Source organism: Myiozetetes cayanensis, unplaced genomic scaffold (genome assembly GCF_022539395.1).
Source record: "Myiozetetes cayanensis isolate MyiCay16 unplaced genomic scaffold, myiCay2020 scf3, whole genome shotgun sequence".
Lineage (NCBI taxonomy): Eukaryota > Metazoa > Chordata > Aves > Passeriformes > Tyrannidae > Myiozetetes > Myiozetetes cayanensis.
In genome coordinates, this window is record NW_026087521.1 from 49896675 (window position 1) to 49917692 (window position 21018).

Below are 21018 nucleotides of genomic sequence, written 5' to 3' on the forward strand. Positions count from 1 at the left end.
AGAAAGAGAATGCCATGCACAATGTCATGCACATGGAGCTGTCATGCAAACCAACGCTTTTTGCATCCTTAAGCAGGAATGACTGTGCACTCCTGGGTGAAAGCGACAGCATGAGAGGACACAGTCTTAAGTTGTGCCAGGGGAGGAATTTCTCCACTGAAACGGTGGTTAGACATTGGAATGGGCTGCCCAGAGAGATGGTGGGGTCACTGTCCCTGGAGGTGTTTAAGGAAAGACTGGATGTGGCACTTAGTGCCGTGGTCTAGTTGACGTTATGGTGTTCAGTCACAGATTGGACTCGATCTCAAAACGTCTTTTCCAACCTAATTGATTCTGTGAAGCACCTTCTTCAGCAGAAAGGTCTGACAGTAACACGCAAGCACAAAGAGATCTGCAGGGGCCAGAAGGCACGCGTGTCCCTTGTGCGGGCATGCGGGAGCTCCCCGGGCGACAGCTTCTCGAGGCGCGGGCTGTGCAAGGGGCTCGGGCACAGACCCACGCAGTCCCTCCAGGCCGCCGCACCGGCCGCCAAGGGTGGGACTACACCTCCCGACGTGCCCCACGGCCGCGGTGCGGCCCGTCTGCGGCGAGGCGGAGGGGCGCGCCCCGTGACGTCAGGGCGCGGCAGCCAATCCCGGCGCGGGGAGCAGAACTGCCGGCGTTCAAATCCTCCGCCTCCCCCGCCCGCCCCTCACCCAGCGGCCCCGGCGGCGGCGGCGCGAGGCTCCGGCGCGTCCCCGTACCCGGCGGCGGGACCGGCGCGGCGCGGAGGGCAGGTGAGGGCAGGGCGGCGGGGCGACAGCGCGACGGCCGCCGTTATCAGCCGGGAGAGGCGGCCGTGCGTGAGGCGAGGCTGTGCCATCCCATCCCGCGGGCTGACGCGCTGCCCGGCTCCACCTGCGGGGGGCGCTCCCGCGCGCGCCCCGCCCACGCGCACGCGGGTCCCGGCTCCGTGGGTGCGTGTGTCGCGCGCGGCCCGGGCTTCGTGAGGCGGCGCACGGCGGGCACGGGCGGCGGCGGGGCCGGGGCCGGAGCTGGAGCTGCGCTGCGCCCGCGGGGGAGGAGGGGAGTCCCCGCCGCCCCCAGGGCTGGGCTGGCAGGAGCCTCGGGCTGTCACCCCGCGCTGTCTGGCTCCTCCTCAGGACAGCGCGGCAGGGGCCCGGTGTGTTTTCTGCTGGGGTGGGCAAGGTGTTGCCACTACAATATTACTCTGAACTCACTTTATTGACCATCGGGAAACATCCACCTTCTTTACACAGTTTTTAAGTAGTGAGGAAATATGTCTTCAGGCATTTCGGTCATGGTCTTAATTGCTAATAATAACTCCAGACAAGTAACTTCTCTTTTTTTTTTTTTTTTCCCAAAGCTTTCCCTGTAGGAGAACTAGCAGCGAAGAGACCTCTGGTAGGTTGATGGCAGGGTGTGGCTGACGTTTGCAATAAAATATGCTTCAGGATGAGATGCTGGATTTGTATGTTGAGATTAGGAAGTAAAGGGAGACTTCAGGGTAGGAGAAGCAAGGGGGGTGAGTACACCTGTAAAGAAGAACATCACAGTAGAACAGAACTGATTTTTAAAGTAAAGAGAATAATTGAACTAGGAGAACAGACTGACTTCTTTAGATCCTGACTTCTGTTCCTATCTGGGAAAACCTTCAGGGATTGGAGGATGTCCTGTTTTTCTTCTTTCTCACCCTTGGATTGGCAGAGGTTGGGAGGTGTCCACCAGTCTGGTGTCTTTGTGGCCTGGTAGAAGTGGAGTAAATTATGTGAGCATTCTTCTATCGGCAGCATCTACTTAAGAGGATAGTCATCTGAGAAAAGTAATGTTGATCAGCCTTGGAGATTTCCTCCCCTGTCCCCATGTCCAAAAGCAATATTAAAATTAATCACCCCTGAAGAAAAGTCATACTCTGGGGAAGCTGGAGGCTTCACAGCTGGGTATCAGGAGGAACGTATGTATATACAGCTTTTGTTTAGGGGGGTGTTCAAAGCCAGTGCTGTTGAGCTCAAAGAGCTTCAAGAGTGTGGGGTCACTTCTAAATCAGACAAGAATGGAAGGGAGCGGTTTTCTGTTGTAGGAATGAAACTTCATCCCTTCTGACACTGAAGTCTGTTTAAGTATGTGGCTTCTAAGCATTAGTTGTGTATTGTTTTTTATCCCAGTGGAGGAAACATAGTCTGTTTATCCTGCTGAACGGATGGAGGCCAGTTCCTTCACACAGGGATGTGCTTAATATTCATTAAATAATGTTATGCAGATGGTACCAGGCATGGCTAGCTTCAAACTTGTGCCTCAAGGCAAAATGTTAGCTAATTTATTGTGAGTGTAAGATCATCCTGTTTAATGTGTGATGAAATTTGTGTGGGACATCTGAAAGGAAAGAGAACTCAGAAACCTCAGATAGGTTTGTATGCAGCACACACAATGCTTTCAGCAACTCGGTGGTTCTGGAACTGTGCTGACAAGGGCACTACTGGGGATATCACTGAAAAGGAAGAACAGTTGTGTTCATTCTAGCTTGTTTTGGAGAGCAGGGGGAGTGCAGCACATATTATTAAAGGTTGGGGTTTGAGGAGAGAAAAATATTACATTGTAATTGTTACTGTTGCACTAAGAGTAAGGTCTTAATGTGGCCTTAATCCATAGTTTTACATACTGTTTATTTTTGAAGTGTAACACCTCAGTCAAAACCCAAGTCTCGTCAGTACTGGAAGAATTGGCACCATCTGACTGGTTGGCTTTAGAATATTAATCTAGCCTAGCTATCCCAGGTGAGCTCTGGGGAAAGTACTAATGACACTAAAAACTCAATTGAGATAGCTCAGTAACAAAAACCACATTATTGTTCAAATAAATATGGTTATTCATACAGATTAGGTATTGTAGTTTGAGGGTTTTTTAATGATAAATTCTTTTGATTGACAGCTCCTAACTTTTGGAAAAAGCAGGAAAATGGCATCAGAAGACATCACTAAGCTTGCGGAGTCACTTGCCAAAACCAAAGTGGGTGGTGGACAGTTGAGCTTCAAAGGCCAGAGCCTTAAACTGAACACAGCTGAAGATGGTAAGAGAAAATAGTCTTGTATTTGGGAAGTGTCTCCCTGAAGTTGTAAAATCTTGTGGTAAACCTCCCACTAATCCTGCATGGACAAGTTATAGATGCGAGAGTCATGCAGCTGCTTCTGATAGAGACATTTCCTTCCCTTCTGGTATCCTGCTTTGACCTGGTGCCCTGGCAGTGCTGCAGCTGCCAGGACTGGGGCTTGAGTTCCTGGTTTGTAATTCTTGTATTCCTGGTGTTCTCCCTAAATACTTTTGACAGTTGCTGTGCTTTAGAAGTCAGCACTCTTTTTAAAAACGGTTAAGCAAGTGGATCACAGTTCTTGGAACAAGACCTGCACAGAAGAATGGGCTGATACGTTAGTCTCAATAAGAGTCTTACAGTGGGTGCTAATGTAGTAGATATCTGGAGAAAATGTATATATTCTTAATCATGCTTTCCAGACATGTTACTTGCCTTAGTGCTTACTTTTTTTCCCTCTCCATTAATTCCAAAAGTGATGCTTTTTTTATAGGTCATTTTAGTAAAGCAAAGGCACTGAACTATGGGGAGAGGCTTTGGAGCTTGGGAATGATAACAAGTGCCCACTGACAGAGGAGACTCTGCAGCCTGCTCCTTTGCCTTGCATAGGATTACTCTAGAGTTAAATCATTCCATCCTGACATGTTTGCTAAACGAACATCTGCTGAAGTTTTGCCAGTCACTGGGAACTTTTTCATGATGAAGTGGCACCAATTCCCATCAACTTTTAGTCCTTGCACCTTTGTAGGTGCATGGACTCTAGCTCCTAAACCATGTGCTGAATGGCAAAAGAATTTTATTTGGGAAATAAGGATAGTTTCTTTTGCAAATAGGAGGATGGCTATCAGAATAGAACTAGAAGCAAATTATGAGAAGGCAGGGTAGGGCACGGAGGATGTTCTCTGTAATGACCTGACATTTTAGCTCTGTTCCTATTGCTGTTTCAGAGTTCTTTCACATAATGTTGTGCAGCTGTCTTTGCTAAAGTTAGAGTTGAGCACGTATTGCTGGATCAGAGGGTTATTGTGCTGCCCAAGATGATGGTTAAAAGACCAACTAGATTATCTGCTTTTGCAGCTGAAGAAGTGATCAAGCAAATTGAGGAATTTGATGGCCTGGAAGCCTTGCGCCTGGAAGGCAACACAGTGGGTGTGGAGGCAGCAAAGGTCATTGCCAAAGCCTTGGAGAAGAAATGTGAGCTCAAGGTGAGATCCCCAAGTCAGGAGTGGTCAAGGGAAACAAGTAATGCAGAAATACTGACAGCCTCTTTAGGCTGTTCGTGCAGAAGCCTACCTTGAGTTTGTCCTGAAGCTTGCATGGTGGCTCTTCCAGTAGGAAGAACAACTGTATGAAAATACAGCATAACTTGGGGACTTTGGGATAATGGGAACACTTTCTGCATTCCTGGCTTCCTGTTTAGGAGGCTTCCAATATTTAAAACCGGGAAGCTGTGTGAGGAAGAGCCTCTCTGCGGAGGCAGCATCTGTAAACAAAGAGCCATGGCAACAAAACGTTAAGTTTGAATGGAAAAGCTGGGTCAGATCTTCTGGAGAATGAGTCTTCAGAGAATGCCTGACTAGGGAGGAAATAATGAAGGAAATGCAACAGGGGGTTTATTTGTGCCCAAGCTATGTTTCCCTACTATTACTCTTGCCTGATATTAAGGGGATGCTGTGCTGCTAGAGACACTGTCCCTCGAAGGAGAGTGCTGTGAAACATTGATAGAAGTCAATCACCCAAGTCTGGCTTTTCAGGCAAGTTCAGTTTGTTGAGCTCCATGCCTCTGTAAAATCTGCATTCCTGATGTATCCTTCAGTTTCCTGTTGCTTTTCTCTGTGGTAATTTTCTCAGCAGGAAAAGAATTCCAGGTTGAATATAAGCAAGAATTCTGGTATTGTGTTATTTGCAGTGTTTATTTCAGTGGCTTTGTGTCCTTGCAAGTAAAGTGAATGTAACACTAGTTTTTGCAGCTCTTTAGTGGTCAAATGACAATCAACTGACAACTCCAGGGAAGGGAAACAGCATTAAGCTGTCCACAGTGATGTAATGCAGCTTATACATGTAAATCTTGATTACAAGTGTATTGACCTAGTTATTTCAGTGGTTTCTATTTGCATATTTCTTATTTTAGAGGTGTCATTGGAGTGACATGTTTACAGGGAGGCTAAGGTCTGAGATCCCCCCTGCTTTGGTAAGTAAAAACTAGATCTGAGACTTCTGACTAATACAACCTGTTTTCTCACCTGTCATGCTTTTTGTGGGAGTATGTTTTTTGATACAGAACTGATCCTTCTCTGCACTGATAACACTAAATATCTTGGAACGGGTAAACACATCTCTTTTGCTCCTCTTGTATGAGGTGGAGAAGAGTTGATTAAAAAGTAAATGCAAGTCCCTGGCAGTGAAGGAGCTTGTCACTGGGGGGAACATCTTCATGATCCAATAGATAGAATGAGAGCTAAGCTTTCTAAATAAATCATATGGCTATGTCTTCCAGGACTGTTACAGAGCTCCCTACCTCCTTGAGTCCTGTGAAGGAAAAAACATGATAAACTCAACAGGATAAAAGCAGTATTTCTTTCAGCAGTGTAGAGGGAGAAACCCCCTTTAAAAAGTGTGTATTTGACCTAAAGGAGTGGGATAATGTCTTGGTCACTGCTTTATGGTTATCTTTAGCTTAATTTGCACAACTTCTCTGGATTTAGCTGTAAAGTTTTATTTCCCCATGCAGCTTTGCAGAATGTCTTCCAAGTGGAAATTTTTTTGCAGCATCACTGTCATGCCTAGCCACTGCAGTGATGCTGTCACTAGAAGTTAATCCATTCCCTCCCACCCACTGCCATCTGTTTCCTTACAGATCTCTTTGGGGGATGCACTGATCACTGCTGGAGCCCAGCTGGTGGAACTGGACCTCAGTGACAATGCCTTTGGGCCAGACGGTGTGCGTGGCTTTGAGGCTCTGCTGAAGAGCCCTGCATGCTACACTCTGCAGGAACTCAAGCTCAATAACTGTGGCATGGGCATTGGTGGTGGCAAGGTAAGGGTTGTGTCCTCTTTGGGATTGAGGTCAGAGCCAGGATTTGACTTCAGACTACCCTACACAGAATGGTTGAGGTTGGAAGGTATCTTTGGTGATTGTCAACTCCCCTGCTCAAGGCAACTAGACCAGGTTCTTCAGGCTTGTGTCTAGTCAGATTTTGAATACAGACTTCACAAGCTCTATGAATAGTCTATCCCAGTGTTTAATAATCCTCACGGTAAAAAAGGGAGTTTGTGTTTAAATGGTATTTTCTGTGCATTAGTTTATGTGCATTTGTGTCTGGGTGTGCCGCCTTTACACCACCACCTCCCCTCATCCTGTTGTTCTAGCTGTTTGTACACATGAATAGTATCTCCCCCCAGAGCCTTCTCTTCTCCAGCCTTAATAATCCCAGCTGTCAGCTCTCTCCTAGTGAGTAAAATTCTCCAATTCTTTAATCAACCCTGGGACCCTTTACTGGACTCACTCCACTATGTCCATGTAGCAGCCTGGAATTGGACTTGGAACACGGATACATTTCACAGGCTGAGTGGATCACTGACCTACTGTCAGTGCTTTTCCCAAGGCAGCCCAGCAGATTTCCTTTGCTTTAAAAGCATATTGCTTGCTCATAGCCAACTTTCTACCTATTAAGACCCCCAGGTTCTTTTCTGCCAGACTGTCTTTGCCCCTCTGACTTATGGGGTCAACTCAGTACATGAGGTTGTTTCTCTCCATGTCCAGGACTGCACATTTCCCTTTAAACATAATGAGCTTCTTGTTGGCCTGTTTCTCCAGTCTCAAGATCCCAACCTCCTACATGTTTTCATGGATAAATTTCAGAATTAAGTATAGAAATCTTACCCATTTTTCCAAGATAGGGAAACAGTTCTGTCCTAAACACTAGATTCCCCATCAAGAGAGCTAATAGCCTTGGATTTGAGTGAACGGTATTGTCAAGCCTAGTACTGAAAGGCTATCTGTTGGACGAAACAGAAAACTGGGACTGTTATTGCTAGGAGCCTATGTGTTTACCTCTTTAGGAACCAAATGTTGTTGGTGACTTGGTGTGTTCTAGTGTTTCAAAACTGTCAGTTCTTGCCTAAGACAAGTGTTATAGGTACAGACAGCTTTATTATACATCCTGCTGTAGAAGCAGGTACATTTCAGTGGTGACTAAAGTATTTCTTGAGGTGGATCTACAGAACACAGTTGGATTCTTGTAGAATGAGATGCTGAGGTAGTATAAACTGCTTGTTTTATCTTTAGATACTGGCAGCCGCTCTGAAGGAGTGTCACAGGAAATCAAGTGCCCAGGGCAAGCCTCTTGCTTTGAAAATATTTGTGGCTGGCAGAAATCGTCTGGAGAATGATGGTGCCACTGCCCTGGCTGAAGCGTTTGGGGTAAGTACCAAACTAGATCTTCTTGACAGCAAATTGGAGCAGGGTATGATTCACTGCTAGTGTTAAAGATAATGCACACAGAGGTTGCCTCAGCTTGGAGGCAGGAGCTGGTGGTTGGCTCGCTAAAGCCGCCATGTTGCTGCTGAAATTAGTGTCTTCAATGGGTGGAATTAGAATTGATGACTACATGTTTGTGACCTAAATTTCAAAACACTAGTTAGGACCTTTACACATAACTAATGGCTATGTAAAGTAGTTACTTGAGGGAGAAATAGTCATCTTCTGAGTAATTTAATAGTAGCCCTATGCCTTTTCCTTCCTCTGTGCTAATGGACGTTATCTGGCACTTGGGAAGGTGTACCAGCTGACCTCTTGTGTGCTATTTTGCCTAGCTGTTCAATCGTCTGGCAAGAGCAACCCAGTATTTTTGCTAGGATCATCTGGTTAGGGCTCAGTGCTTCCTAGCTTTCTCTAGCTGTCACTGTCCCACTTTCACTTCTGTTGGAGGAAGAGAATTTGCTGTGGTTGGGGCCACCTAATTCCCTTTTCTTCCCTCGATTACTGCTAGGAATTACTTCCAAATTATAATGCATATTGTCAGGTGTATTAATAATGATACTGCAGGTTACAGGTTGACTCTTTTTCCCCTAAAGAACTGCCTTGATGTGATTTTTGACTAATCAACATCATGGCAGAAATAGGACTTCTTAAATACTTGAGAAGTGCATAACAAAGTGATTAATGGAGAATTAAGACTGAGTGGCACTACCAAAATGGGATTAATTACCATGTTTTGTGACATGCCATTTAGTCCATAAAAAATACTCATACTAACTTTCTTACATGTTTGCTTCTGCAGTCAGGGTAAAACATAGATCTTAATTAGAAAGATACCATATTCAGTGATGTTGTCTGGTCTGTTTTGGTGCTGTTGAACCACAGGTGAAGAACTCTTGTTTTAAGTTATCTAGAGTAGGCACAGGAGGAGGATGATACTTGTCTCTTTGAATTAGGACTTTGTGTTAATCTGACACTTGCCATGAACCTGTAATTTCACTTAGATTTGTGACGTCATTGCTGGTAAATAATTCTCTGTAGAAAAACTGATGAAGTTTTGAAACTCGAGCAATTTTAAGCAAATCTTAAAGAGTAGAGCAGTATACTCTTGAGTTGAAGTATGTGTTCTAACAAGTTGTTTATCTGCATCCTTTCCTAGATCATTGGGACTCTAGAAGAGGTCCATATGCCTCAGAATGGAATTAACCATCCTGGCATAACAGCACTGGCACAGGCCTTTGCTATCAACCCGCTGCTTAAGGTTATAAACTTAAATGACAACACCTTCACAGAGAAAGGAGCTGTGGCCATGGCAGAGGTGAGTTGTTTTAAGTGGTTGCTTTGAGTAAGTCTAGTTAGCATTGGCACCTTTGGGTCAGTGGAACCACATGTCATGCTGTGATGGGAAAGATGACATTCTAGAAGTGGTAGGACATTCATTTACTTGTATGTGTGTGTTTCAAATTTGTACTGTCCTGCTCTGCAGACCCTGAAGGCGCTTCGGCAGATTGAAGTGATCAACTTTGGAGACTGCCTGGTGCGTTCAAAGGGTGCTGTTGCTATTGCTGATGCTGTTAAAGAAGGACTTCATAAATTAAAGGTATTGTATTCCTGCTGTCCAGCTCTCTTGAGAAATGGAAAAAACTCAGCATTTTGGGTTTTTTCTACCCATTCTCCTACCACTACTGATTAGTGGGATTCACTTTGGTGCAGGCTTTGTGTTCCCAACTGAAAAGAGTGCCTCTCTTCATGAACAGCTTGTAATCTCCTCAGCATTTCATAGTTCATACAGCTAATGCTTTTCCTTTGTTAGGGTATCTATCAAAGGTTCAAGTATTTTTAGTTTTTTGGCAATACCACAGCCTCCTACGTCAGTATTTGCACAGGACTTGAATCTGACAGCATTCTAGACAGGTTGAAGTCAAGTCAATGTAAGTAAACTAGGATCTCTAGAAACACCTGCCATGAGTTATAACTGTACTGAGATGGATGCTGAACACAATTCCTAATCTTGCAGTCAAAGACAAAAATTCATCTGAGTTCTAATACCTATTTGTGTGTATGAAGTAGTATAGAAAGGAGTAGGTCTTTTGTGGTATGAGATCCCTTGCTTGGGCTTCTGCTTGTTCTGCTGGAATTTGTATCTCAGTCTCCCAGGAAAACTTAAATAATGGGGATATTGAGATGAACAGCCAGAAGTTAAACCCTTTTTCCAGAGCAGAAAGGGTTAAGTGAGGGTTGCATGAAGCAATCACAGCTGATTCATTCTGTTCAAGGACTGCTTCCCTTCTGCTGTTAATATTAAATCCCTTCTTGGGTAAGGATTGAGCACAACGTGGAGTGGTGGGGGATGGTGTCTTCCTGTTGAATAACTTTAGTCTTACTAATCTGTGCATGTGGTTTCTCTGTTGGCTGTGGTTATCAGAAGTAGTATACCACTCATGGCTTGTCTTTGGAGGGCCTTAACTTGCAACCAAGGTGTCAAAAGCAAATGTGCAGTCTATTTAGTACAGTAGCTATCTTTCTTCAGTTAGACTTACTGGAGTGTGAGTTCTGGAGTGCTCTTGTGACCCTTGATAAGTGAAGATCTCCAGTCAGGTGATTGCTAAGGACAGAAATGTCTTCTACCTTTTAGGTGAGCAGTGATCTCTAGGCACTTTAAAATGGCTGCCTTTTGTAGTGCTGCTCTTAACACCAGCATGTTTCAGAATTCCCCTTTCAGATATGAGGTAGGAGTATGTGTCAGGTTTTATTTTCAATTAAAAACACATCTTTTCCTGAGAGTCTTTTCAGGACACTTGTGAGCACAAGAAGTTTATGGGGATGATGGATGTTAATAGGAATTCTGCAAACATATGTTCTTCTGCTTCTTAGGAACTGAACTTGTCTTTCTGTGAAATCAAACGAGATGCTGCTCTGACTGTTGCTGAAGCTATTGAAGATAAGGCAGAGTTGGAGAAGTTGGATCTCAATGGTATGTAAGTTTGCTAGATCCAAGCATCTCTCATTTGATTCCAATAGAAACCACTAGGAAGAATGTTGACAGAATCACATATTCTAGTCTTTAAGCTGTCAGCATTTAAAAAACAGTGCTCAGAGTAGCTGCACTTGCATGACCCTGGGACAGGAAGCAGTTTGATCCTGAAAGTTTTCTTAAACCATGAACTCAGTTAGGCATTTTTGGTGCATTTCATAAGGTGGAAAGTTTAAAGTGATATCTATACCTGTTTTCAGTAAAACTCTTTAATTATTCATTGCTATCTCAGATACTTCATACTAGCAAACAAAAACCTCTGTGAGAACTCTGACTATTGTTGACTTTTGCTGTTGATACCTTGGGTCACTGCACTTCACTGGCACTGTGCTGCGTGTCCTTGTGTCAGAATCGCTGAGAACAAGAGCTGTTTATAGAACTAACAGGCAGTCTCTCAAACACACTCTGAAAAAGTAGGGGGTTTTGTCTCTAACCACTGTGTAATGCTGCTGAAATTTGTTTAACAGCTCTTTGATTCTTTCTGATATCAGCAGTCTGTGTTGTTTCTAAGGTGTTGTGCAGAAGTGGCCTATAACTGTTTGATTTCAGAAACAAGAGATAGACAACATACAGCTAAATCTTCTAGAACAAACCTGTATGCATCTGTTAAGTCTACTCCCTTTCCTCTATCAACCTAGGTAACTGTCTGGGAGAAGAGGTATGTGAGCAACTCCACGAGATCCTAGAAGGCTTCAATATGGCAGCTGTGCTGGGATCTTTGAGGTATGCAGGGTACCAGAGTTTGAATCAGAAATCTTCTGACAATTTGCATCAACACGTCCATTCACCTATGTCATTACAAAATAAGAACTCTGTCATTGCTGATGGATGTTGGTCTGAGTGTGGACCACGGCCAAGGGATTCCATAAGCAGGATATGCCTTGTCTTGTTTTCATTCAAGGACTTACCTTAGTGTTAGCTGTTGATTGTGTTCCTCAGTCTTTTCTTGCTGTTGTCAACTGGGTGACTGAACCTTAGTGTCCTCTTGGTCTGTTGTAGGTGAGATACGGCTCTTGCAGTAAGGCTCAAGGAGAGGCTGCTCTCTTGTTCTTGAAAAAATGTTATTAAGTGCCAGTATACAGGAACTGCACGTGTGTAATTAACGTGTAACACTCAAATCTTAGTGATGATGAAGGGGAGGAGGATGATGATGAAGAGGATGACGATGAAGATGAAGAGGAAGAGGAGGAGGAGGAGGAACAGCAACAGCTGAAGGAGAGAGGAGAGGAAGAACAGGAGTCACTGACACCTAAGAAGATTATTGATTCACAGGTAAGCTTACTTCCAGATGGATTCCTGTTTCCTCAACTGGAGGAGAGTAAAGGAGGAAATGAGACCTGGAGTGAGTCTGGAACTTGAAGTGCTGACAGGTATTCACATTCCTGCAGGAGCTGGTACTGTTGTAACAGGGAGAACATTCAGGAAATAAAGAAAATGGATTACTTGAAAAATGTAAAAAAGTGTGAAAGTGTTGAAAGTGTTGAAAAAGTGTGCATATGTACACGTGTGGAAGGAAAGGCTGAGTAGTGGTTGTAACAACACACAGGTAGAAAAAGTCTTCCCATGTTGAGAAAGTGGTAGGAACCTCGTACATGCAGTGCCATGCAGCTGTGCCAGCATATTCTGTCTGTTCCAACTCTGGGCTCATGTCAGCCTCAAACAGAACAGATGTAGCTGTGTCCTGATGTGTCCCATGTGCCTTTGTTGAATCAATTTATTTATATCCAGGAATGAACTTGAGGTGGATTCTGTCTGTTTCAGGCTTCAACTCCAGTGCCGTCTCCTCCTGTGGATGTTGCCACATTCCTTGCTTTCCCATCACCAGAGAAGCTGCTGCGACTAGGACCAAAGTGCTCTGTGCTGATAGCTCAGCAGGTAGGGGAGATGGTCATCTGTGCTTGATTTTTTTTTTTCTCTCAGGATTATTTATTCCCCGGAGGTGATAACTTTCTTTTGAGACCTAGTTTTGCATCTTCTCTCCAGCGATCCCAAGGAACCTTATGAAAGCAGATGATGCAGCTAATGCTTATACTGGCATCAGAGTTTCTACATAGTAATCTTGTTTGTGTTGCTTTGGCTTTGCGGTATGGCCAAGGCAAAGCTGATGTCAGTCACCTGAAGGCTGTAATTCTTGCCACAGCCCTAGCAGAGACCCATGTTCTGTAGCTGGTGAGCAGTGAACTGATTTCTTTATTTTTTTTCTCTTTCAGACAGATACATCTGATGTAGAGAAAGTAGTTGCAACTCTCCTAAGGATATCATCAGTCTTCAAAGACGAAGCCCCAGTGAAAACAGCAGTGCATGAAACAACAGGTGACTGTGCCTTTCTTCACTTTGTGGTGTGACCTGCTCCAGTGCCAAGGACACTGCTGCTCTGTGGGCTGAGCCACTGGGCCTTTTTGTCCCTGGCAGATAACAAAGTACTGAACTGTGCCACGCTGTTGTGTGGAAAGCAGAGATTCATTCTGAACTTAACATATCCTGTGCTGCGAAAGCTTGGCGATGATTGTCTGTTATAGCTGCTGTTGTAGTGGCCTTTGCTGCCCTTCCTGCATCTCCTTGATGCCAGGCTGTCCATAGCCAGTAGTTCTGTGTTCCAAGGTCAGTCACTTTATGAAGGCTCTGTATTTAAAAAGCATTTTGCAGGAATGAGCTTCTCCAGTGTAGCATTGCAAGAGTATAAAGAGAGACCTCCTAGTTGATGTCTCTCTTTGTCAGTCAAACATCTTGAATTTTTTCAGGAAGCAAAGATTTCCAGTGGGGGCCAAGGTACAGAAGCCGATGTTCAGACAAGGGACTGTTCATCACAGTATATTGTGGAGCAGGAATTTGGGTTAGGTTTGATTAGTGTGTGGACTAAATAGTTATCCCTTCATGTTCTTGCTTGGAAACAGGAATTTCCAAACGATTCTAGGCATTTAGTTTGGTTTTTTCTTCCTTTATTTAAGGACTGGGACTTTATCTGTCTTGAGTGTTTCAGAGATTATACCTAGTTCCTGCAGAGACAATGGAAATCTTAACAAGTGTTATGTCCCAAAACTCTTTAACAGCTGATATTCCCTGAGTTTCTGTATGATCAATCTTTAATCTTAAAACCCATAAATGTCCTTTTTCTGTATTTCTTAATATAACGTGCCTATTTATTTTTAGATGCCTTGATGAAGAAAGCCTTCAGTTCTGCCACATTTAATTCGGATGCATTCATCACAAACCTCTTGATCCACATGGGACTACTTAAGGTGAGGAAGCAGGAAAGAGTTAAGTTATGGTCTGTTTAGGCTGTTGAAGACCAGACTGGCTGGGTTTTGGGTAATTATGTTGCCATGGAAGCAGCTGGGTGCCTGTGCATGCCTGATGCCCAGGGACAATGGAAGTCTGCAGGTCCAGCAGAAACTGCAAATTGCAAGGTTGCATTAGGATGAAGGACATGTCACCTCTGTGTATGTCTTCTGCTTAATGTGCTCTGCATTCTCAGTCATCCCCTAAAGGCAGGGAGGGCCAGGTGAGGCAGTAGTGCTGCTGCTGGACTATGGTGTCTATAAAAAGCTATGTCCAGGAGTCTAATCTACAATATTATTAGTTAATTGACATTATTATTAGTCCTTGAGGGCACTTCTTGATAGCACTGCTCAAAAACATGTGTCCAGTTATTCATGCCAGATCAGTAGTGTACAACTGCTTTGGAGTCTCTTTGCTAAATGCTAATGTGAAATATGTAGTTACAGGGAATAAACTTCAGCAAGAAAAGCTGGAAGGTCAGGAGGAAACCTGTGAATTGCATTAAAATACCTGTAGCTTTACTTGGAGTGAGGTGACTGGGGAGAGGTTTTGTCTGCAAACTTAAACACCTTTGCTTGCTCGTGCTGCAGGGGTTAATATTTCTCACTGTCTCAATGCTTGGAAGCTGAGAATGGAAACTTGGGCCAAGACAATTCTAAACTACAGAGTAGCCATGATCTGTTATAGCAGCCTGCTATTAAGTAGGTCTATGGATGTCCTTCTGCTAATACCCAGCTTGGGGTACAGACAGCTTTTGGCATGCGTGGATAGATCTTATTTTCCTAAAAATCAGTTTAGCCTCTCCCTGTGTTTATTGTATGTTGGATCAACACTGTGCTTCCTGCTTCTTAGGAAGGTCAACAGAGTTTGAGGTGGTATTTTGTTCTGCAGAATGTCTGTTCTGGGGACTGCCACCTACCTTACCTCTGCTCCATATGGAAAATAGCAAATATGCATGAGGCACAAAGCACAGACCTGTGCTCCAGGGGAGTTCTTTCAGGCCAGGAAGTGGCTTTGATAATAAAGCCCTTGAGAATCAGCCAGCTGACTGTGATATGCCTAATCCAACAGTCCTTGATGTGTGGAGAGGGAGTGGACTCCATTTTCTGTCCTACATAGCTGGAAGCACGTGAGCCACAGATACTCCTAGCACCATGCACTCTGGGGTCATACACCTAGCAACACAGGTCTAGATCCTGTCTGCAGAATGAAGGGTTTTGTCAAAATGGCAGCAGAGAAATAAAAACAGGGTAACACTTGGGACATGCAAGTTAGTGTCACATTACGAGCAAGAATAACTTATGCATCATGTAAGCAGGGGGATGACTATTGGTTTTATCTTGTAAACAATTAAAACCAGTTTTGGGAATACTGCATCAAGTTCTGGGGGAAGCCTGTCAAAGAGCTGAAGATGGTATAAAAATAAGCAACAGCATAATACAAGAGAACTGTTATTAAGGCAACTGAATTCTTTATGGATTGAAATCTGGTGACATTCCATAGGAGAACACTTTGGCACAGGGCCTCTGAGAAGATTTGGCTGTTTCACTTGCAAGTTCACCACTTCCCTTTCCCCATTACTACTACTGTCAATTGATAAGTACTAGAATATTCTTGATACTTTATTTCAAGTGCTAGGAGTCTGTGGAATTACCTACCTTTGTGTTGTGGAACATTGCACTTTATCTAGTGACCAGCTTTCTCTGCTACAGTGTGTGGGAACACTTTTATTCAACAGAGAATTTCAGTGCCTCTGTGAATTGCAGTGGTTTAGATCAAATTGTGATTGTCTGATTTCTGACTTGATCTGCTTGTCCATTTCTCAGAGTGAAGAGAAGATCAAAGCTGTTCCAAGCCTCTATGGTATTCTTATGACCTTGAACCATATGGTCCAACAGGATTATTTCCCTAAATCCCTGGCCCCAGTTCTCTCTGCTTTTGTCACAAAGTGAGTATTATACTTGCCTTGCAGTTTTCTCCATGGGAGCTAGTGAAACTGTTGGAGTTAACAGCTATGTGCAAGCTGTTCTGATAAAACATGCTAAATATCTGTTCTGAAATTGAGGATTGATAGTTTAATGGGCCTCTCCTTTTTATCTTGTTTACTCCAGTATGTGAGGTTCAGAGTAAACAACAAAAAAAATTGATCCTAAAGAATGAATAGTGGGAAGTTGGCTTTGCCACAAAGTGACTCTGAAGCAGATACTGCTAGTCCCTGTCATAGAAGAGGTGTTTTGAGTTTAAGGAAACCTGCTGGGTTTCTGGCCACTGCTTGAGTGAACTGTGAGCACACTGGATCAAACTGTGCCTTCCAAATCATCTTTGAGTGTGAGGGTCAGCAGAACTCTACCAGAATTGTCATGCTGTGTGACACTGAACACCAGCAGATGAAAGCACTGCAAAACACAAAGACTGAATTTGTTTCTAAAAGAAACTTCCTACTGTGACAGCGACAGAGTTAGTGATTTTTCTGGGAACTAAATTGGGAGCATAAATATTGAAGAAACTTCTTTTGCTGCCTGCTTGTATTTAATGTTATTTCCACTATAGCTATAGAATCAACCCCTGCCCCTGACAGCTTTAGCTTTAATGTATTAAATGGCTATGGCGGCCATACCTCTTCTGGCTTAAATCAGTGTGAATTTCAGCATTAGTAAGACTTGAGAGAAAAAAAAAAAACCACACCAAATAGACCTTCCCTCATGACAGGAACGATAACATACTGCTATTCAGCAGTCAAGAGGAGAAGCAGTCCAAAAATGCCACTTCAGGCAAAACCAGCAGAGGTCTGAAATCCCTTTGGAGCTTGGTGGCTGTTTGGCTCAGCATGGACCATGTGCCACATAGGGTGAGGGCAGCTTTGTAACAGGTTCCAGAATGAAGCTTAAGCCTTCCTGAATTTTGTGGTATATGCATTATATGCAGATGCTTAGGATCTCTTGCTGATGAAAAGTGGAGGCATCAGATACTTGTGGTCAGTATGAAACATGGGCAGTAGGAATGCAGTAAAGTATTGGTAGTCTGTCTGGGGAAGCTGGCCATTTGTGATGGGGGGGAAAGAATTTTTCCAAGCCCTGGTATGGCTGAAGCTGTGGTTTGTGTCCATAACCACCAGCCATGCTAAGGTCAGTCTGGGGAAAATAAAATACCTTGTTTACACCTGTGCAGATGCTAACCTGGAGGCCCTTCTCATGGAACATCTCTTTGTCTTGATCAGGTTAAGAATTAGGCAGTTACAAGCCAATGACCATATGCTTTACCAATTGAACAAATATACTTCCCAGCCCAATCATTATAGATTTAAGCAGGAAGTATCAGGACTTGCCATGAGAAATTTCCAGAGAGATCACTGGATTACTGCCGTTTCCTACATTGCTGCCAGTACCTGTGATCTTGCTTGTTGATCAAGGCCCAGCCCTCAAACCAGAATCTAAATTGAAGGGAGCTGAGAGTACAGAGAATGGGACTTTGATTCAGGGCATTTGACTGTTCTAATCACTCATGTCAGGTACCCGTGCCTAGAGTAGCCTCTTAACTCAACTTGATGTGTCCTTCTAAACAAATTTTGCTCACAAAAGATACTTGTCACCCCTCTCCCAGTATGTGTGAATGTAGGCCTCTCCCAATAAGTGTTTTTCAGCTGTGGATGATGCTGTATGTGACAAAATAGAAGTACAGTTCTGGTTTTAATTCATCCATCAACAAAAATCCCATTGATTCCAGAGCCAGCATTTCACTGCAAGTACAAGAGAGGAGAGTCTCTTTCAGAAAAAGTGTGGGATTGCTCAAGGGTTCTGTAGAAGCTGAGTGAGAGCCAAGAGCCTCTCACAGTAGAAGGCAGATCTCTCTGCCTGTCTGTGGTGCTGATGCCAAACCTGCAGTGTCCCTGGTGCTATGAAATTCTTGGAGCTGAAGCTTTGATTTGCAAACCTCAGTCTTTTAAGGTGTGTTATAGGGGAGACTTATGTCCTGTGCAGCATAATGAAGTCCATACTATATACAAGCAATATACCTTGGTTTTACATAAATATATGCATTTCTTTAAAATGCTTTCCCTGAGGGAACAAGGAGAACAGCTCTTAAATCCTTAAATACAACAACTGTTTCCAGCACAAAGTCAAAACACAGCCCCCTATCAGCTACTGTGAAGAAAATTAACTCTATTCCAGCCACAACCGACACACAGCTTCTCAATTAACCTCCACTTCTGGTCTCTTCTTGGAATTCAGTCAGAGTTAAGTCATGTCCTATTCTTAAACCTCTAACTGGTTAAACTAGTAGTATCTGGAACTCATCTGGGCTCTGTTTCTGCAACAGATCTGCTTCCACTCTGTCAAACCCATGATTCCTTCACTTGCAGAAAACAGCATTTTTGTGCTGTTTTCTAGTTTTTCCCCTTTTGGGTTACAGTTAGCTCTTTTGGGCGTCTAGAGCTGTAAAGTTCTAATAGCTGCCTAGGCTAGAGCTCTGCTGCCCTTTGCTGCAAGGGCCTTTGGGAGTAGTCATTTGCCTCCTTTCTTTTCTGACAATTTGATGATGTAGGCAGTGTTCTCTATTGGGTAATTATAAAATTATGGGTACAGACTGTAAGCAGCATCCATCTTACTCTGCTGCTGTCAGGCCTCCCTTTGGTTGTTTTGGACACAAGAGGGTGCTGTGAATCCACATGTGCTTTTCTGTAATTTTTCAGGTGGAAACACTGGAAGTGTGTGGATGTCTGCCTGCCCAATTGCAGCTTGCTGGAGGTGTGGGGTTTTTGTTTGGTTGTGTTTTGTTTTTTTTTAAATGCTACTCTTTGAATTGCATCACATCACTGGCCTCTTCCAGCAGTCTGCAGCACAGAGTGGCAGGCAGTTTAACTCCACAGCAAATAGGGAGGCTTGTAGTGTTAGAGGAGGCTTGGTGTTAGGAGTGGAGACTGTGATAAACATCAGCAGTTCAGGTTCTCTATTTTGAAAAATGGGAATCTGCCTGCATGGAACCAGCCTGCTCCTAGCAAACAGGGCTGGGTCTTCTAAAGGTGATGGCTGAAATAGCTCACCCAGCCACTTTGAAGATAAATCCCAAGCTGTAATTCTGGGACGCTGTGTGTTCAGTGTGGGGCTTTGAATGGCTCTTGAGGGAATAAAAAGGGTTAAGTCTTCTCCAGGATGTGCTTCTGTTAAACTGCAGCAGACATGGAGTGCTGTACCAAACAACCTCTGCAAGCTATTGTTCTTGTGCTGTAAACCCAGAGGTGAACTCCTTGCTCCTTCCTAAATATTCCATTCTTTATTTCAGCTCACCCTACTTTGCCAAATTGAGTAGGCTTCACTGCTATTCATTGTTAAAGATTATTTTGCTGTGGTGGGGTGGGAGAGAGGTAAAATTAATGATTTCCCTCCTAGAGCAGTAGAAAACATTGGATTAACATTCTTTGGAGGAAGTTCCCTAATGGATGGATAGAGATTGTTAAACGTTTCAGGGATACTTAGCCAGCAATTAGCCTGTAGAAAGAGAAATTCATATTACTGGGAGGCAATGGGAATGTTAGGGACACTTACCCTCGTGTTAACCTTGCTGTGACTGTATTTCCATTGTTGAATTTCAAGGAGCAGATTATTCTGTGTGATTTAGACTTTGTTATTGCAGCCTCTGTGATAGGCCCTTTCAGGTGATGTTCTGCAGGTTCTGTGGGCTGTTTTGTAAGGCACCCTGAAAGGTGCCTCAGCAAAGCCAGTCAGGTGTTACTTGACCTCAGAGCAAAGGGGACAGCAGGTTATGTTACCTCTTTCAAGGACTCAAAAAGCCCCGAGACCAAAGTCACCTTCAGGCTATAGGTAGCAGACAACATGGTGAGGAAAGATTTGAGTGTGAGCAGGGTTGTCTTCTGTGTTTTGGGACCCTAAACAGTGAATCTTCATGGAAAATCCTATTCCCAGAAGAGAGGGCATGGGGTTTCCACCCCCACCCACTTCATTCTACCCAAATTGAAACACTAGGCTGCAGAGATAAGTCATATATATAGGCTTTTGCTTATGGAAATAAATATTCAGATTCTTGCCATTGCCTTCCTGACTTGGATTCAGCAACAGAGAGAGGGTTTTCCACAACAAGCTCTGAATGGGAAGCAGTGATGTGGACAGCAATGACAGAATGGTTTCAGAAGAGAGAACTGAGGGCAAAAGTTGTAGGTTTTTGGGCATGCAAGCCCAGTGCACTGGAAATAGTTTTTATTTGCTCACTCAGAGTCAGATACAAAGCAGTTCTTAAATTCAGTATTTTAAATGTGTCTTTCCTCTTTCCACAGGCCACACCGTGCTCTTGACTCCTGCTCATTTGCTCGCCACATGCTCTTACAAACCCTCCACCAACTGTAAGAGACAAGATGTGCCCTTCTCTCCTCATAGGACTGTTGTCAGCAGAGAACTCGGAGCCACGTGGTGGGAGAGGATCCCAGAGCCCATACAGACACGCTGTCCTTTTTTTCTTCTTTCCCTGTAGGAAGTCTGTCCTTCCTCCTGCTTTCATAAACTTGGATAAATCCTGCTGAATTGTCTTCCTACTCCTCTAGAGTGACTCCCTGGTCTGTAGGGCAGGTGCTTATGCTAAAATAAGTCCATGCTCCTGTGAGCTCAGCATGAATTGAAGAGTTCTCCATTTTGGTTGCATTGGCAAGGGTGTGCCAAGACTAACACGGGGGCTGGAAGTGCTCCCCTCCTGATCAACCCAGTTGTGCATTTTATTTTATTTCATTGGACTTTGACTCCTGCCTGATAGTATTCAACACTGTGCCAGAGGGAGGCTGTGCTGCTGCTACTGCCACTGTGCCTGCTTCCCTAGGCCAGCGGAATGCTGCTCATGGGTCAGAGGGTGAGGTGTGCTCCCCTTTGGTTCTTCTTTCAAGTCCATTTGTCAAAGGCAGTGTGTGGTTGATTTGTATTTTAACATACCCTTCCCCTTCTGCTGTGGCTTGGAATATTTGTGTAATGTGGCTGACCCTGGTGGCCATTGCTTAGGGGAGCAAGCATATTTTATTGTAAATTTTTTTGAAGTTGCCTATGTTGTTCCCTCTTCCTGCCCTTTCTCTTCTCTCCCTAATTAAAATAGGCTTGGTTTGGAAATTAATACAATCCATGAAATCCCTGTGGAATGTGTTCC

At 44.0% G+C, this 21018-nt stretch overlaps 1 protein-coding gene across 1 annotated transcript; it reads left to right on the forward strand.

Moving 5' to 3' along the window:
* The first annotated feature begins 659 nt into the window (after positions 1-659).
* Positions 660-21010, forward strand: RANGAP1 (Ran GTPase activating protein 1). The gene is made up of 17 exons (XM_050324717.1): positions 660-776; positions 1367-1404; positions 2929-3067; positions 4163-4290; positions 5217-5276; positions 5943-6122; positions 7374-7508; positions 8725-8883; positions 9052-9165; positions 10440-10539; positions 11238-11322; positions 11724-11871; positions 12361-12474; positions 12810-12912; positions 13750-13838; positions 15705-15826; positions 20168-21010. Exons 3-17 carry the CDS (start codon positions 2956-2958, stop codon positions 20235-20237), a joined length of 1719 nt encoding a protein of 572 aa, XP_050180674.1. The 5' UTR covers positions 660-776; positions 1367-1404; positions 2929-2955; the 3' UTR covers positions 20238-21010.
* Positions 21011-21018: the final 8 nt, after the last annotated feature.

What these genes read in the sequence shown, in the direction of transcription:
- RANGAP1 (XM_050324717.1), top strand. Translation starts at nt 2,956, where the DNA reads ATGGCATCAGAAGACATCACTAAGCTTGCGGAGTCACTTGCCAAAACC. An exon ending in AGAAGAAATGTGAGCTCAAG is followed by an intron (nt 4,291 to 5,216) that starts GTGAGATCCCCA and finishes TTCTTATTTTAG; the next exon opens with AGGTGTCATTGGAGTGACAT. An exon ending in TGGGCATTGGTGGTGGCAAG is followed by an intron (nt 6,123 to 7,373) that starts GTAAGGGTTGTG and finishes TTTTATCTTTAG; the next exon opens with ATACTGGCAGCCGCTCTGAA.